Source organism: Condylura cristata, unplaced genomic scaffold (genome assembly GCF_000260355.1).
Source record: "Condylura cristata isolate star-nosed mole 26May11 unplaced genomic scaffold, ConCri1.0 scaffold00011, whole genome shotgun sequence".
In the NCBI taxonomy this organism is placed as follows: domain Eukaryota; kingdom Metazoa; phylum Chordata; class Mammalia; order Eulipotyphla; family Talpidae; genus Condylura; species Condylura cristata.
In genome coordinates, this window is record NW_004567112.1 from 36,982,113 (window position 1) to 37,001,827 (window position 19,715).

The 19,715-nt window shown below is 33.9% G+C and overlaps 1 protein-coding gene across 2 annotated transcripts in view; it reads right to left on the reverse strand.

The window, feature by feature from the left end:
* The window catches only part of MCU (mitochondrial calcium uniporter), a 123,625-nt gene that overhangs the window by 22,305 nt on the left and 81,605 nt on the right, over positions 1-19,715 (reverse strand). For both annotated transcript variants that reach the window (XM_004680786.2, XM_004680787.2), the window contains one exon: positions 1,496-1,565. In XM_004680786.2, the coding sequence (XP_004680843.1) occupies positions 1,496-1,565 (70 nt within the window). The remainder of the gene's footprint in view (positions 1-1,495; positions 1,566-19,715) is intronic.

The following is a 19,715-nucleotide window of genomic DNA, read 5'->3' on the forward strand; positions in this document are numbered from 1 at the left end:
GCTCCCCTCAGCAGTGTACTTCATCGATCTGCCTGTTCTGTTCCCCACTCTGTCTCTGGTGAAGCCTCTCACCGCCCCTGAGATTCTGGCCTCTACCCCAGTTCTGTATGCACAAATAAATAAATCTTTAATAAAAAAAAAAAGAAAAGAAAATGAAAGTCCTTAAAAGGAGACAGTTGGGCAAAGCTCACCATGATTGAGTATCTAGCCTCAACATGGTTTCATCACTCCCAGGAATGTATTCTTAACTGACCAGGAAGGAATTTTCTGGTCAGCACCAATGAAGTAACTTTCCATTCCCCAAGGAAGAATACTCTCTATAAACCAGTATATATGGATATATTTTGACACTGTATATGTAACAACTGCATAAATGTTAACTGAAAGCAACAAAATCTCTCTCCTCAGTTGTAACGAAGTACTACTTGGTGTTGTCTTTTAATTAATATATTGATATTACTTTATCAGTTTGCTATGAAGAGAGGAAGAAGAAAACTAGTATTTTCCTTGTTTTGATTCTGATTATTTTTCCTTTCAACCTTTCCTTACTACAAATGAATAATCAGAAACAAATATTTCTTCCAAGTTTAGAAGAGTTAGCAAATATAAGAATGCTCTATCTAGTCAGACAATTAAATAGCTTTGGGGAAGGGAGTCTTATATAACACTGTAAATATCTAGTGTTAAATAAATACTTGCTTTCCTAGGACTTTCATAATTCATCTGGAATTTCTTAATTTTCAAAAGTCCTTGTAAATTTGCAGGGTGTTCTTTTGATGATTACTACCTATGAGTTAATGCTTAGAAGGCTGAAATTAGTTCTATTAAACTAAACTTTACATACAAAAAATATATTTATGAACTCTAAGCAAACAATCAAAAGTGTATATGTGTAATACTGACAAGAATTGTAAATATAATTCTACTACTATAAAACCAGCTAAAATTTAGACTTGTGCCAGTTGGCAACATCACATACATTTACAAAGACTACATATAAGTCCCCAAACAGTTGTTTATCCTTTCCCATATCAAAAAAGAGTTTTGTAGCCCCGAGTCCATGGTAAGAAAAAAAATGGTAAGGAAGTCTAAGACATTTAATTGCTTCTAAGATCGGGTGCCAGGAAGGGGCTGGAGTGTTTTATTATTATCCATAATATGAAGATCCAGTGACTAGGAACTACCAAAGATAGTGCCTCCATGGCTTTCATGGTAAATATGTTGCTAGTTTTCAAACATAAATCAAAAGATTAGATAATAATATTCCATGGTCTATGAAAACTTGATGAGTCTATTAGTTTTTTTCCCCCTGATTTGTCCTCTAATTTCACCAAATTTTATTTCTCTTCTTTAGTCTCCACTTTTTCTCTAAGTCCATCTTAAGTATGCTATAAAAGAGTATGGTGTCTAAGTTTATATACTGGGTATAGAATGGCAAATATTGAATTAAGGTGGGGGAATCACAATAGATATTACTGGAGTTGCCTGAACTCACCATCAGAGGGCACAACAGTACTGCAATAAACAACTCCCAAATTCTGCCAAGAAGAGAGCCTCTGGTGCACCTAGAAAATATAAAAATGACACATCTACTGTTAGAACAGTGTAACAAATGTTATATGCATTTATGTGTATGCATATAATAATAGGTTTTTTATTACTTAAGTAACATGTTTTTGAAGAAAATTTTAAAAATACAAATAAAAGAAAATAAAAGCCTCACAAACTCTCATTATCCTAAGGTAATGGTGATTAAACATGTTGGTTTGTGTTTGTACAAATACATTTACATACACACATAGCAAACAGATCGTCTTTTTTGTCATTTAATATTAGCTTACAGTGCCACTAAATCTAAACTAAGCTTTCCTGTTTCTTCTACTGTTTAGGCCTACACATCCTCTGTATCATTTACTAGGTATAACACAGTTACTACGTAGTTGGGTCATAAATTTATTCTTATCTGGTCTTTATGTTCATTTCCTCTTGTTTTTGTTTTCAACTTCAGACCAGATTTCTTGAGTTCTAATCACTGCCTTTTCTGATTGTTTGAAGGAAATAACGCAAACTTGTATCTCCTTTTACCAATTTCTCAGAGTCATTGTAGATGTGGGCCTGGAATTTAGGTTCTTACAATTAAATTTCAGAAAGAACACTGAGATGTTTCGGACTGGCCAAACTTATTTTATCTTCCCCCAAAAAGCAGTTTAAAAAAATGATGGTATTGACTTAAATCATCAATAGCTTTAGAGCTATGCAGTATACACCAGGACCTGAACTTGCATTTTGCTATATCACTGATGAGGAAAAAACAATCCTAACCCATGTTTAATTAAATTAAATCAAGTGTCTAATTTTGTTATATGTCATTTTGCTTAAAGTCATAGTTTCCAATAACATATTGATAATTTTAAGTGAAGACTTAACTATATCCCACTCCATCAACCCAAGAAAAATCACTTAAGACTCTACTATAATGAATACCACAACTATGGTATGCAACAGACTTTATATCCCTCCTGTGAATATTATTAATCCCTTTTATCTGAAGTAACTTTGCATTCCATTATAACATTATATATAATATCAGGTGTATGTCATTGAAAATCCACATAGGCATATAATACTAAATTAAGCTCACAGATGAGAGTTCAATTCTATCCTTCCCTGTGCAATTTCCCAGCTCCTTTCTAACTTAAGAGAGTAAATAGAAATGTGAGTGCAGCTGACAATTATTAAAAATGGAAATAATCATTTAAAATTACTTGAGGCTTACTTTGAAGCTGATCACGACACAGTAATGTGTTTTGACACTTTTGAGATTCTTTAATACATACAATGACTTTATTGTGAACTGTCACTTTCAGACTATTTTTTTTTAACTTGAAAACATTTAGTTAAACTCAATTATACTCAGAGATCCAGGGTTGTTCTGTTTAAAGATGGGTATGATGGGAAATTCTATACTCCCAACGTACTGCTTGAGCACATAAGGGGTCCCCCCCAAAATCCTTGGGCTCCATGAAGTAGTTTGAAAACTAATGCTGGAAGGCAAGAAAAAAGATTAGAATTATTCTTTATTCTATAAATGAGAAAGCTGAGACTCAGAGAAGGAAAATATTTTGCTTAGAGTGACATATTAGAAATCAGTATTAATCTCTGACCTCAATACTGCTCTCCATTTTCTGTACAAAACAGAGGGGCTCAGTTTGTCTTTCATAGGTCTCTGTTCAACTACAGAATTTAGGGTAGTTGGGTAGCATAGTTTACATATAGTCCATCAATATGACTTTATTTTAAATGTCTAAGTTATTATTTCTTTTGAGTAAGTAAATATTGATATAAATCAAAAGTGGATAAGTAAAATAACAAGTCTATTCTACTTAATATTGATCATCCTTTTATCCCTGAAGCCCAGATACTCAGTTTTCTCCAGAGATAACTGGTTAAATCCAGGTATCCTATGAAGGACAAACTAGTATACACATACACACACACACACACACACACACACACGTATATATATATAAGCATGTTACTATCTGTATGTATTTGTGGAGTTTCTTTTTTTAATGCAAGTGGGTAACATGCTATAGTCCCATTGCTCATCCAGTTTTTCTTTTCCTAACTCACTGTTTTTGGTGTGAATGGAAATACATTTGATAAATAAATTTTGTGGCAGTTTTTTTTACAACTGTTTATTGATTATATCATTATTATTACACATGATGCTAGAGTGAACATCTAGCACAGATGCTTGAAAATAAAGTAACTTTCAGAGAGAGTTAAGGTAAAAGCTACTTTCAAGTTGTTCTTGCTGGAGGTTAAACGAATTCATACAGCCAACAAGTACACTCTTAGCCATTAGGTGAGTATTTGGTATCCAACCCCTTACTAAACAATTTATCATCAGGCTTTTGGATGTGCCAACATCTTAGGTAAACAGTATATTATCACAGTTGTAATATATATTTTTTGCATTAAAAGAGAATAAAAATATATTTGTTTAAGTGTTAACTGGTTTGCTTTTCTAGGAAATGAGCATTCATTACCTTTGTAATAATTTTCAATGTTTCTTGATCTTTGAATATTATTTTTAGAAGTTCCTGAAATATTAAGAAAATTAGATCTTTATCAACAAAATATTGGAATTTGTTTTTACTTTATGCTATTTTTGTAGGCATTCAATTTTTGTGTTTCATGTCAAATTTATTACTGATAAATTCTCCCTGTGGCTTATTGGGCCTGCATCATCATGTATATTAATGACATTCCTTACTTTGAGAATAGTACATAATTTTGCCATGGCTTCTTCTACTTTAGTTTTTCGCTTTTAAATTTTTGATTCACTAGGGATTAAGTATACTGCTGAGGGGAGCAGTGGGCAGGTCAGAAGAGGTCTGCCACACCATGTGGGTTAGCTCCCTGGCTGGGGAATGAACTCGTGCTGCAATGGCTTTGGAAAGCTGCATAATGTGATGCTTTAACTTGTTTCGTCACCAGAGAAAACCCTAGGAATTAATCTTAGTCAAAGTTAAGAAAAAGAAATCCCTTTTAATGTTAACATAGCTGTCCCATATATTAATCATTAACATTTCTCTCTTATTTGAAATGCTACCTTTATAATTTTCTATATCCCTATATGAATTTGAATTTTTAAAAATTTTTTAAAAAGATTTTTGGTGTGAATGGGGTACAGGCCAGAGATGCGGATGGTGAGAGGATTCACCAGGGACAGAGTGGGGAGCAGAACAGGCAAATCGACGAAGTACACTGAGGGGAGCAGCGGGCTGGTCAGGAGAGGTCTGCCATGCCATGTGGATCTCCTCTGGGGCAGGCAGGGATCAAACTCATGAGGAATTGGCTTAAGCTTCTTAGTGCAGTGCTTTAACCCACTGCGCCACCAGGGAGGGCCCTGAATTAAAAAAAAAATTTTATTCAGCTCAAATGATCTGTTTACTCATATCCTAGGAGCCACATTATTTCTAACATTCTAATGGAAATATTAAACTTTACAAAGTAGAATGCATTTTAATATCTGGTAGTATGGGCTAACTTCCTTTATTACTCTCCTTTAACAATTTCCTGTTTTTTTTTTTTTTTTTGCTTATTTGTCTTTCATGTACATACACATACACACACTTCTGTTAGTTTCAAGATCAAAACACTCAGTAGTTATAAGCACAGAATCTGTAATCATTCTGTCTGTGTTCAGATTCTGATGTAGTAATTTACTCTAACCGCAACCTTGAGCAAGTTTATTAGTCTTTGCGCTTTGGATTCTTCACTCAAAATGGACAAAGAGTAATATGAGTACCTACTATATAAAGTTGCTGAGAGGACTAAATGAGTAATATATATACAGTGCTTAGAATAGAACATGGTATAGAATGGGGGGGGTCAATAAATGTTAGCTAGATTTTTGTTTGAAGCTGAGATGACATTAATTCCATGGCTTAACATAAGAGAAAATGACATCTATGTTTAATCTTCTTATCCAAGAATACTGTAAACAATGGAGTATTTTCCATTTGTCTTTGTGCCCCTGAAAAGCATCTTAAAGTTTTCTTTATATGTATCTTATACGCCCTTTTTTCCTAATGTGATACCCTTTTAAAATCTTAATTAGAAATCAAACTGCTCTTTGAGCAAATTTCCCTATTCATTTCTTTTTTCCATTAATTTAAATTTTACTTTACATTGTTACTCATATTTTTACAGTATTTAATCTCTTCCCTTAGATGTGGCCCCTGTAAATATCCCACTACCACCTCACTGAGTAAAGATCATTTCCTTAAAATCTTTACTTAAATTTCACTTTCTGAGTAAGGCCTATTCTGGCCATCAATTTAAAGTGGTAATACCATCAACTGCAACTCCTGATATACACACACATACCTGACATATAAGTGTATATACATACTTATGTGGTTTTTATAGAGATAGCATGAACAGTGTTGAACTTAACAATGCTAACAATCTTTTTCTCTTTTACCATTCAGTTTAGTCTATTGTATTATTTCTCCTAGTATCCACCTATCCATCTATCCTTCCATCCATCCATCCATCTAATCCATCCAATCCATCCATCTATATACCTCTTTCCTTACTATACCCCCATACTACTGTTGGATTTACTGGTTTTAAAAATAATAGGCTGAAAAACACGGGGTTTATATTACTTTACATCATTTCTGTCCTTCATCCTTCCAACTTTTGTTAGTTGCTATACCATCAAGGTTTTACATTCTACTTTGTAAAGTTTACTCTTTCCATTTGTTTCAGTCTTAATTTTAAAGATCAATAAACCCTATGTTCACTTCCAATACTTGAACTGTAGGTTCTCCTTTCATTTCTAGGTTGACTGAACATCTTGTAAGAGTAGGATTCATGAGTGTTAAATCCCCTGAAGTTTGGCATGTTGAAAATGTCTTTGCTTTGATATTGAGTAATTATTTGGATTGGTACAATAACCCTAGATTAATTTTTCCTAGAGTACTTCATAAGTAAAGTGTTAATGGTGAATAGTGCTTTGGAAAAGTCTAAGGCCAGTTACTTTTGTAGAAAATCTTTGCTCTCTTCACTTTGTTGGGAATATGCAGCCACAGGTGACACTTAAGGTCTACTCAACGCTTATATAATCTTCACTGAATCTGGCAGCCTTTCCTCATATATCGTGTTTTGGAATTGCAAAGATCTCTCCTATTTCTCTTTCATATTCTTCTTTCTCTTCTAAGATGATTCAAGAGAAAAGAGATACTGCTCCCTTTACTAGGCAATTATTTATACAGTAATCTTTCACTATGAACATTTTCAGCACAGATAAAAACAGCGTGATCAACTTCTTCCATATGCCCATCACTTGCTTTTTTATATATACCAATACTTTTCAACCTTGCTTCATATATATCCACTCAATTCTCTCCCCCTCTACCCCCACCCCGCTACATACCTTAAATGACATTTCAAACATTGTATTGTTTTACATGAAAATATTTTAGTATTTTCTACAAGGCCACTTTGAAACAGGAAGTCCTGTCCTTAATGATTTTACAAATTATTCTCAGCATAAATAAAAGGTGATTTTGTGGGGATAGGGATTTGCATAAATACAAAGTTGCTTATGAAAAGAGTATTTATTCAAAAGAGAGGTATAGTATTCTCACTCATTCACCCTTCTTATTTATTGAGAACCCAGTATAAGCCACTAGGACTTGTAAGGAGGTGGCCTGAATAACGCAAAGAAAAATGAGTGAGAATTTGAAAACTAAATAACTAGATTCTAGTCTCATTTCTAGTCAAAAGACCTTGAATCTTAGTTCTTCTTCTCTACAGAATGAGTTATACAGTATACATTGTAAGGTCATTTATTCCAACTCTGAAAGTGTATGAATTTATATAAAACAAATAACCAATATATTCTTTGTAGAGATGACATAAAACAAAAAAAAAAGTAGCTCAGGGAAAATGGCTCAACTATATGTGATATCTAAAAAAAACTACATTAATGTAGGATTACATCAAGGCCTTATCTATCAATTAGTTTATTTTGGTTTGAAAAACAACCTCAAGCTTTCATTTTCACACTTAGTTTTTGTAAGCTGCATAATGGTGAATAACTTAGGAAGTAGGTGGCTGCTATTAATAATTCCCCTTACTGCTTCTTTTGTTCTTGTATGCTGATAAAACACAGGTAACAGACAGGATTAAGGAAAAACTAAACTTGGATTTTTGCATTTTGTACAAATGCAGAATATTATTATTCTTAGTAAAAACATGGCTGAAGCATTTAGAAGTATAAGATTATGATGCTTGACACAGTATCAAATGAATAAGGAAACAATGAATACTAATATGTATGTGGAGAGAGAAATAAGTAGGAGGAAAAATATCAGAACAAAAAAGATTCGAGTCTCTTACACTCCCATGTTGACTTCTTATTTTGTCTTTTACTTAAATTTTTTTTCTAAAAGATAAAAGGAGAGAAGGAAGAAGGGGTGGGAAGTTGTTTCACATCTTTTCTATATTAATGAAAAGTAAGCCTTGTGTGATTTTCATTTTGCTCTAGTTTCAGCTAATAATTTAAAAGAATATAGTTGCCATTTACAAATATAAATAACTACAGGCCTTATTTTATTTCCCTGCAATGGGAGGGACACAACAGCTGCTATACAAGTCACTCTCCATCCCCCCATGCGTTGGTTAAGTGTAACAGACTTCTATCATGAGAAGCCAAAAAACATAAAAAGAATAGCAAAGTAGCTGGGTTTGTTTCAGAATTCATTCCCCTTTTATTTCACCTAATTAATAACAAAATAAACATGCTGGCTGCATCCCCAACATAATTGTCCTGCTTAGCTTTAAATCTTCATCCAGAATATGAGTAATAGAACCATTTACTAGCTGACAGTGTTCCTTCAGTCTTTGCAGACTATCCAACAGGAATACCATAAAAACAACAACTTGGCCTCCAATTAAATGGAGATTTAAAACATTTATTGGTCTTACTTTTCTTTACCAATCTGACCTCATAAAAATACACAGATTTGGGTAAATTTTCCTCCTTTTATCTACCTTTAGTAAAGGGATTTATTTTAATTTGCTTGAGCTTTAAAAATATCTTTAGCAAAATCATTCCAGGGTGCAACTTTGGATAATGAACACATTTATTAAAATTAATACAAAAGAATAATAATGATTAACGGTCTCAGTGCAGTAAAAAGGGTAAGATCAAATATGATAATGAAGATGGTTTTTATATATAATTCATAACTGAAATTTTGAAATTCCTCAACCTACCCTGCTTGACTCCAGCTGATCTCTCTATTGTCTGAGGGAGAACATGAGCTCCAATCTCATAAAAAACAATTCTGGTCATAACTTTACAGTGTGAGATTATGGCAGAAACGTACTACCAATATCACTACCATCCTTTTCATTTTCTTAAGGGTGCACTGGGCCCAATTTTTCATGATTTTATTTGTTATAAATAACCTGAGGTAACTAGAACAAAACAGATATAAAACAGCAGTCATTTTTTTTTGTACAAAAATATTTCTCACAGACTTATTTATAATATTGAATAACTGAATATCCACATACACCTAACAATAGGGGATAGTAAATCCACATGGTGCTAGAATATTTTACTGTTATTAAAATACTCTTAAAAAGAGAGAGAATTGCATTTGCGTATTAATCTAGTTGTACACATTTTCTCATTTATTTTGGTCTGTGAAGATCTGATTTACTCTTCTTTTTCATCTTTCATTTTTCAATGTATGCTTTTTTATCTTGGTTGTAATATCCATGAACTTTTCACCACCAATTCATCCATGTGACATCACCATAGTACTGTGTGAAACAGCAGTAATCTTTTAAATTTTTTTTCTGGCATTTTGAACTATAATTATAATGAATATATTTATCAATTTATAGAGAACTGATAAATAATGTTTAGTCTTCCAATTCATCATACCTGGACTTAGAATTTTCTGTGTGGGAAGAACTTAATTATAAATCAAACTTCTTAGGTGGGGAGGGGTCACAGACCATATAATTCACCTATTTAAAGTATACAAGTAAATGACTTTTAGAATATACAGTTATACAATCATAAGCACGATCAGTTTTAAAACATTTTTATACCCCCCCCAACTTTGTAACAATTAGCATTCATTGCCGGTTCCTCCCACCTTCCAAGCCCTGACAAACACTAATCTAATCTACTTTCTGTCTCTATGGATTTGCCTATTTCCAGAAATTCTATAGTAGGTGGTATTTCGTGACTAGCTTCTTTCACTTAACATAATGTTTTCATCCATGTTTTAGTATGTATTGCTACTCCATTACTTCTTGTCTCCAAATAGCACTCAACTGTATAAATATTTGACATCTTGTCAAATTGTCAGTTGATACATCAACATAGTTTTTGGGGTGGTTGTTACCCTTTTTTGACTCTTATGAACATTTACATATAAAATCTTCTGGTGACATATGATTTCATTTTCTTTGGGTAGTTACATAGAGTAGAACTGCAAGATCATATGGATACTCTATATTTTAATTTTGAAAAGAGGTCAAACTGTTTTTTATAAAGTGGCCATACCACTTTACATTCCTACCAGCAATGTATAAAGGTTCCATTTTTCCACCTCCCACCAACACTTATTATTCATCTTTTTTATTATAGCCGTCTGACTGATGTAAACCAGCATTTCACTATGATTTTGATAGCTATTTCTTAGGTGATTAATGATGTTGCAAAACTTTTTGTGTGCTTATTGGCTATTTTTATATTTTTGTTGGAAATATTTATTTAGATCCTGGGACCATTTTAAAAATTTGGATTATTATTAGCTTTTTATTGTTGACTTTAGTATTAGTTTTGTTCAGTTAAATTATTTTAGGAATTTTCCATTTCTTGTGAATTTTAAAATTTTTGGCATAAAGTATTCAAAGTATCCTTTTACCTTCTTAATCCCCGTAGGATTTGTAGTCTATAGAGTCATGGTGTTGCCAAAGGCTTTTAATACTAGCTGAGTTAAAGGCAACATTCAATGACAATGACAATTAAGGGTTTAACTTTGTTTCTTGCCTGACTGAAGAATTATTCTACCCTGACAAAGTAACAATCTTCAAGAAAATGTGAGGAACTTTCCAAAGAGGCTATGCTGCTGTAACCGTAAACACCATGGAGTTAAAATACATCAGAAATGAACATTTGTTTCTGATGAGAAATCCAATTTCATATATTTTACTCTTACTTAGACTGAGAAAATAGGTTGGACTTGCTCATTTTATTCTCTGAAGTTACATAAACTAGTTGGTTTTTAAACCAACTTTCTACAAAGAATATACATTCTTCAAAAAGCTTATCATATAAAATTTATAATACTTAAACACCAGATGCAGTTTAAAATTAGCTGACTACTTCATTACATTTTACATGAAGGGAACACTTCCCTGGGTAAATATCAATTCTTATACTTAATGCAAGTTTTGGACAGCAAACCTTTGGTTCTTTGATTTTCATCATAAATCTTGTTCCTTTTCTAGTCTAGTTTCCTACAATATAAAGAACTATTGCATCTCCCAGACAGGAGTAATAATGATCACAAGAATGTCAGACTGCAGCAAAAACAGGACAGTGCTTGAGAGATAAAACAAAAATCAGTTTCAGTTGGAGCATGGGCACTGAATCTAGGAATAGAGGTGGATGTAGAAAGTTCAAGTCCTGATCTTAACAATGAGTTGTTAAAGGACAAATGATTGTGGGGGTTTTAGTCTCAAGTAACTATTTGGAAAAAAAAAAAAAAAAAACAACACACAAGAAATGGAACATGAACATGCTTAGGATGTGGTAGGAAATAACTACTGACCAAAACACTGTGAAACTTCATGTTATCATCCCATGAAAAAATCCTAGCCAAATGCATAACTATGAAGTCCAAAGGAGATATCTACTTGATCATTTGCCAGTAAAAATATCAATCCTTTGTTAGCTTCTTTCAAAGCAAAGCCTGAGTAATTATAATAAATAACCATCTATATATTATACATTTGCCCTCCAACCAACATACTAAAGAAATCAAAAGTAAACCTGAGACATTAAAAAATATTCATCTCGGCCCTCCCTGGTGGCGCAGCGGGTTAAAGCACAGCACTAAGAATCTGAAGCCACTTCCACATGAGTTCGATTCCCGCCTGCCGCCTGCCCCGGAGGAGACCACATGGCGAGCCAGACCTCTCCTGACCCGCCCGCTGCTTCCCTCAGCAGTGTACTTCATCGATCTGCCTGTTCTGCTCCCCACTCTGTCTCTGGTGAAGCCTCTCACCGCCCCTGAGCCTCTGGCCTGTACCCCACTTCTGTATGAATAAATAAATAAATCTTAAAAAAAAAATATTCATCTCTTTCCAATAATTAAATTGGGCACTTCATATGTGTAGGTTGCCTCTTAGGAGAATGAAAAATAATTAAGGATCAAATCTAACAAACGCAACAAAAATATAAAGTATGTAAACATAAAATATACACATGCAGTATAGAGGAAATTATTTTGAACACAGTGTAAGAGAAATGTTTTCATCCCTTACAATCCCAAAAGGGTTCCTTTTAGTAAATAAACACACTAAAGGGTGTTATAAGTTTCAAATACATAAAAGAGACAGGGTTTTGGTATGGTTAATAGAAATGTTTTTCTTGCCTTTTTTCTCTATTTCTATTCTTCCTTCTCACCAAAATGTCAGACTTACTGTGAAAGCTACTTCCTCAAAGTTGCTTTTCAGTTGAACTTGCAAGCTACAAAGGCCTTTCCTGACTTACTTCACTTTGTCAAAATAATAAAAATTGACCTAAATCTCTCTCTGCTATTGATTTTTACAGATGGATCCAGACAGCACTCCACAGTCTTCTACAAAATTTTCAAATGGCATCCAACAAAATGCCTTAAATTCCTTTTCTGCTTTGTCCAGCAGAAACAAGTAGTAGAGACACCAAAGAGTCAAAGTAGCATCTGTTTTTACACTGAATAAGTGTTTCTATAAAAAGAAGATTAAGAGCATTACGAATTAGAAGTGACTTTTATTTCCACTATATACACTCAGTGGCAATATATTTAATGCCACTGAATAGCATCATTAAAATGACGAGTCAATATTGTCTTTTTGTGCCTTGATAAATTCTTTGAGAATAGCCAGACTATCACATTCTCCCTCTTTGGAATCAACACTACTAAATCACTCAATAACTGACCTTTAAGCAACAAATGCAATAAACAGAAGATGGCCAATTATACAATCATGGCATGTTAAAAGAGTTCAAAGTTCTAAAGTGGAACTGATCATAAGTGTCACAAAGGCCAGAAAAAAACTTCTTTGGTTTCTCAGAACATTATTTATTTTCATAAAGTTGGCAAAATATTGTAAATATAATTATCAACAGAACAATCATGGTTTGCCCATACTTAACCTATCCCCTTCTACAAATCATTCCACATTTGAAGCACATGAAAATCTGAAAAGGCAGAGAAGAGGTCTAGATTACCAAGAGGAAACTTTCATTTCAGTAACAACTGTTCTGAATACAGTCAGAACAGTTGCTCAGCTTAAGCTCATAGTCTTATGTCTTTTAAGTGTTCTATTATTTTCTTATCATCTAATTATTTTTTAAGATTGAGGTGAATATTGTTATTTTTGTATTTTCAAATAGCTATTTCTATTTTACAAAATTCTAAAAGAATTAAAATTTTTAATTTGAATAAAGCATGTAATAATATTATCCACGCTTATACCTTAGTTAGTACTTGACTGAATTTTGTTAACATTACTACATGCAAGGCACTCAAGAAATGTTAATTTCCTTTGCAACAAAATTTAGAGCCCTCTGGGTCACTCAAGTCCATTGAGGCCTGCCCTTTAGCACTTTACAGACACAAAACAAGATAATTTCAGTTTTTACTTATATTTATAATACTTATCTAACTAGACTGCAAGCTCTTTGAAAAGAGCAGAAGTATCATGTTTTCTTCTTCTTCTTCTTTTTTTTTTAAAGATTTATTTGTACATACAGAATTGGGGTACAGGCCAGAGGTGCAGGGGCGGTGAGAGAATTCACCAGAGACAGAGTGGGGAGCAGAACAGGCTGACTGACAAAGTACACTGCTGAGGGGAGCAGCGGGCGGGTCAGGAGAGGTCTGCCACGCCATGTGGATCACCTCTGGGGCAGGCCGGGATCAAACTCATGTGGAAGTGGTTTTAGCTTCTTAGTGTGGTGCTTTAACCCACTGAGCCACCAGGGCCTTTTTTTTTCTTTTAATGCTTATATATAGTTACCACTTAATGACTGTCATGTTAAGACAATAGTAATTCTTATACTCAAGGTCAGTGGCCACTATAATGCCTAGAGAACAAATTCAAATACTGAAAATAATAGGTTTCCTTATATCATATAATGGCAAATTGGTGTACCTGATGAGATCATTAAGGAATAAAGTCACTAAAACCAAATAATACTGGCACTATGCCAGTGTGATAATATGAAACTAGCTAATACTAATGGGTCCTACTACTTTATTACAATATAAATTACCAATGGTACCAGGTGGAAGGATAAAAAACAAATGTATCTGAAATGATTCTAACCTCCAAAATCAAAGTTCAGTCACCATAATTACAATACTTGGGTGTTTGCTTTGCAACAGAGGTCTTAACTTTTCTTGCCATAACAACTCTGGAAGAATAATTGAAGTTGAAAGGAGAGAACTAACTAAACACTATCTCTAGATTCCTCTGGATTAAACTGACTTATAGGGGTTGTGTCTGGAGAAAGAATATGAAGGAAACTCCCTCTACTAAGTAATAAATTCACAAGTATTGAACAGAAATAGAAAAAAGGACTGACAATAAATTTCTTGTGTAACTTTTTATTAGTCAATTAAATTGTTAAATGCAACTATTTAAATAATGAGAGTATGCTAGCATTCCTCATCCCATTTATATGGACTTGGTTTTCCAGATTTTTTATAATAAAGTTAGTAACTTCACCAGGTTATGTCTTAGTTTTAGCCATTTTGTATTAGTTCTTAGCACAGATTAAAAAAAAAACAAACAGGGCCCTCCCTGGTGGCGCAGCGGGTTAAAGCACAGCACAAAAAAGCTTAAGCCACTTCCGCATGAGTTCAATTCCCGCCTGCCCCCGGAGGAGACCACAATGCGTGGCAGACCTCTCCTGACCCGCCCGCTGCTCCCCTCAGCAGTGTACTTCGTCGATCTGCCTGTCCTGCACCCCACTCTGTCTCTGGTGAATCCTCTCACCCTCCGCATCTCTGGACTGTACCCCAGTTCTGTATGAATAAATAATCTTTAAAAAAAAAAAACAGATCAAAAGAGAAATTTGCAGTTACAGCAGTGTAACAGTCAATGGAAATTTCCTTTTACTTAAATGACTACTAAAAGTTCTATTGTACAACTAAATAAATCTCTTCTTCCTACTTTAGTACATGTTAGTCTTAGAATATTTTAAAAAATTGTTGAATTTATCTGAAGAAAAAGAATCTGATATAAAATGAAAGACTTGCTAATGAGTACTCAAATGATGTATCTGTTCCTAAAAAGTCCCCCTAGAATTAAGGAAAATATTATGAAAAATATTAAGAGGCTGGAGCAATTTTTTGCCATATTAAACTTCAAGGAATATTGACTCTTTGTTATTAAAGATGAAAAAGGAGTACAAATTTATGCATCCTTTTCCTCCTTCCCTACCTATTAAATTATTTAATATCAAAGTTTATATACTTTTATAATAATCTACTCTGAGGGTATATACTTCTGCTGAAGTCTATTAGTTCTATAATGAAATTAATTTCATTTCTTATCACACTGTTTTATTATGTTTATTTCTGACTTATTTATTTTTATTCATCTTTTGATTAAATATATATCTTGTGAGTACTAAGTTTGTCGAGCTTTTCCAGAATATATACATGTGTCTTATTTATAATTTAAAAAATTCTGTTTACATTAAGACACAGTACTTACTCCCCTACTGCTTTCTAATGTTTGTTGCTTAGGAGAGAGTTAAAGTAACTCCAAGTTCTGCCCCTCACCCCACTAGAGGTCCACACAATTCCTTTTTATTTTTCACATTCAGTAATTTGACCAAGATATATCTTAATATAAGTTCTTCAATACCAACTGTTCAGTTTATAGCAGTCATTTTGATTTGAGGCTTTAATTATTTCTCAAAGAAGTTTTCTTCTATTACAGCTCTACATGAATTTCAATCTCATTTGTTGCTTTTTATCAAGAATAAAGGTTGATAAACTTATAAGCAGGCAATATTCAAACCATCACCTGTTTCTATATATATCTATATAGATTTACTGGAACAGTTATTCATATATTTATGGCTGCTTCTGCATTATAAGAGTCAGAGATGAATCGTTACAACAGGAAATGTTTTGCTTGTAAACTAAATTTACTATCTGTCTTTTATAGAAACAAAACAAAAACACAACAGAAACCTGACCTATGCACCTAGTAGGTCACTCTATTTTCCTTTTCTATAGTTTTTTTAAATCTTATTTAATGTGGTATTAATTTCCTAAAGTTTCTCAGTCATATCTCTGATTATATTTATTCTCTATAGCACTTCTGATGTGGTTTTTATTTCTCTAAGCCTTTCCTTTTTCTCTTACACTTCTTTTCCTGAGGTATGTCTACTGATTTTTCAGTTCCTTCTATTGTCCTAATGTCTCTTTCTAATACTGTGTTAGAGAGGTTTTCAAAAATTGTTACCGATTTTTCTGTAACATATCATATCCTTGAGTCTATGAACAACTGCATGTGTGAGCTCCATTAAGGGCTCACTGATTTAAAGTAATATTACACTTACTTTTAAAGAAATTAGTATAGTGCTTGGGTTTCCCAGGAGGAGTTCTGCATCTGCCCACTGGTAGTCTAGATTTTGCAGTATTTAGCAAGTTATGCTTCATTGTTTACATTTGGGTAACTAGGCATTGCACCTACTTTCATTAATGATGGACTTTTCCAAATTTCCTTTTTATTGAGTTTCAAAGAAGGGGAAAGTAAAAATTTCTTCACTCTGCTACTCTGAACTAAAGTCTCTTCCTCACACATTGTATTTTAAGATGAGCTAATCTTTAAAACAACAAATTAGGAGTTTGATAGATTTTAATGCATCAGGGAGTGAAAGATTAAAAAGAAAAAACAAAAACATCAGCAGTGTAAAAGAAGTGCCTAGAGAAAGCCTGTGCCAGGAACAACATTTGTTTGGAGATCTGTTCATGCAGTCATGCCAAATCAGTTGTATCACTTGGATTAAAGTAGCTGCAGAATGCTGTACTAAAAGAGATTTCTGTAGTGTATTTACAATTAAATAGTTTAGGGTTAGGATTAGTAGTTTCACCTAACCATCACTAAAGTTCCGCCATCTAATTTGGCCTTCTTTTATTGACATAAATAATTACTTTTCCTTTTCTATCATCAGCCATCCTTCAAATATTTCCTCATATTTTAGGTTAAATTAGCTTATTTTTAAGGTTTAATACTCTTTGGATCTATGTATTAAGAGAGCATGCTCTTAATGATAACACATTTTTTAAAAATCTCTCACATATTTTTAAAATCTCTCAGTACAGACTAGAAGGACATATGATAAATATTTGTAGATGATTATGTCCTACAATTTACAATTTACTGATGGCAATAATGTAGTATTTCAAAACAGAAAAGTTAAAAACAAAAATATGCTGTCTTTAGTGCAGATAACAAGAGATACGGTATTCAAGTTAACAAACCTACCTATACTTGCCTGATTTTTTTTTTTTAAGATTTATTTATTTGTGCATACAGAACTGGGGTACAGGCCAGAGGCTCAGGGGCGGTGAGAGGATTCACCATAGACAGAGTGGGGAGCAGAACAGGCAGATCAATGAAGTACACTGCTGAGGGGAGCAGCGGGCGGGTCAGGAGAGGTCTGCCATGCCATGTGGTCACCTCCGGGGCAGGCGGGAATCGAATTCATGCGGAAGTGGCTTTTAGCTTCTCAGTGCTGAGCTTTAACCCGCTGCGCCACCAGGGAGGGCCTACTTGCCTGATTTTTAAAAGTCACCTTCAGTAATCAAGGTTTTGGGTTTCTGCAAAATGTTTTTCTTTTTTCTTACACTTCTTTCATCGCACTGTGGATGATTGCTGAACTCATAAAAAGATACTGTAGCTAAGTATTAATTTCCTAATTGGCTGGTCAGTTGTTCTCACTAATGGTCCATGGTTGACTATATGGCTTAGAATTTATGTTCCAGTGGGTTTAATCTTTTTACTGAGAACTTTTTCATTCCAGCTTCCTATTGGAAATCTGTTTGGACTCCTGTCATGAGTCACTCTCAATATAGAACAATTACAGAATTTGGGTTAAGATACTGAACCAAGAACTAGACTGTGTTCCAAATGCTGGCAGCAGTGAGTTCTCATACCATTTACTAATTATAAATATTTAGAAATGACATTGGTTAAAGTAATCCAGGAATCACATGTTAACACTTAAAGCATTTCCTGAATCTCCAAGCCATAGAGATAACAAAATTATCAAACTGCAGATGTTGCATTTATTGGATGTGTGGACTGGATAGCCCACTCCACCAATATCATACAGGCCATTAATATGTGGACAATATAAAGCCTAAGTACTTGACAAAATATTATATAATGCAATAATGGAAAGAAAACTTCCTTATATTGGATAGCAACAACTCGTGAAAATTGGAATGAATATGACATTGATGTTTTATCAGCAAAGTCTCTCAATTTAACACTATTTTAAAGCATATCTTTAATACTGAATTAAGTACTAATAATGAAGGGTAAGTACTCATTTATCATCATCAGTATGTTGTTAGAAAGTGTGACTTTACATAAAAAATGTGTAATGAAATAATTTTTATGTGAGGCTAGATGATATAAGTAAGAGCTATGTTCCTACAACATATTTCTGGTCTCAAAAGCATCATCAAACTTCTAAATAAAGATCCAAAACAATTCTAATATTAAATAATAAATTATATTCATTAATTTATTTTCCAACCCATTTATATTACATAGCTCAGGATTGAAGCAATACAAGCAGCTCAGATACAAAGCTGTTACCAAGACTGGTGTTGCCTTTCTGCAGCAAGGTGTGTTCACAAGTATACATACCCTGTTCTCTCAGACTGGGACAATTAAGAAATGACAACTAGGCCCTGCCTGGTAGCGTAGCAGGTTGGAGCACAGCAATGTGAATCTGGCAGTGGCCACTTCAGTGCAAGTTCATCCCCCCACCACCTGGCGCTGGAGGTGATCCACATAGCACTGCAGACCTCTTCTGACCCGCCCACTGCTCCCCTCAACAGTCTACTTCATTGATCTGCCTGCTCTATTCCCCTATCTGTCTCTGGTGGATCCTGTCACTGGCCCTGCACCTCTGGCCTGTACCCCAGTTCTGTATGCATAAATAAATAAAATCTTAAAAATAAATAAAGAAAGAAATGCCAACTAACCTAAAGCGCACATCTTTGGAGTGTGAGAAAATCATAGCACCCATAGAAAACTCACGCAGACATAGGATAATGAGCAAACCCCACACAGAAAGTAGCTCAGGCCAGAATCCAATTTTTATTTTCTCATCAATGTTATAACAAGGTAACACTGAACCAAAGAATGATATGGGACAACCCGCTGAAGTAAAGATGAGACCATCTCTAACATTGCTTTGCCTCTCTGCACCCTGTAGTCACAACCACTAACTCTATTTATAGAATTCTGTCTTCTCTGTTGACAGGATCTGGGGTCCCTCTTTTTTTCCTTTAGTCATTTGCTCTGTTCACTGTTTCCACTTCAATATTGGTGATCACGAATATGAAACTTGGAATTGTAAATTAAAAACATTATATTTTCATATTAAAAAAATCACGATGCACACCCAAAGCGAACAGATTAATATCATTCCTAGCATAGAGTCTACATAGGAAACTGCTTCCAAGAGTATCTTCAGTAGATCTGCCTGTTCTGCTCCCCACTCTGTCTCTGATAAAACTTCTTACCCACCACACCTCTGGTCTATACCCCAGTTCTGTAAGCATAAATAAAAAAATCTTAAAAAAAAAAAAGCTAGTAGGATCTTTTTGGTAAAATCCTTTTCAAAAAACATTTATGTTACC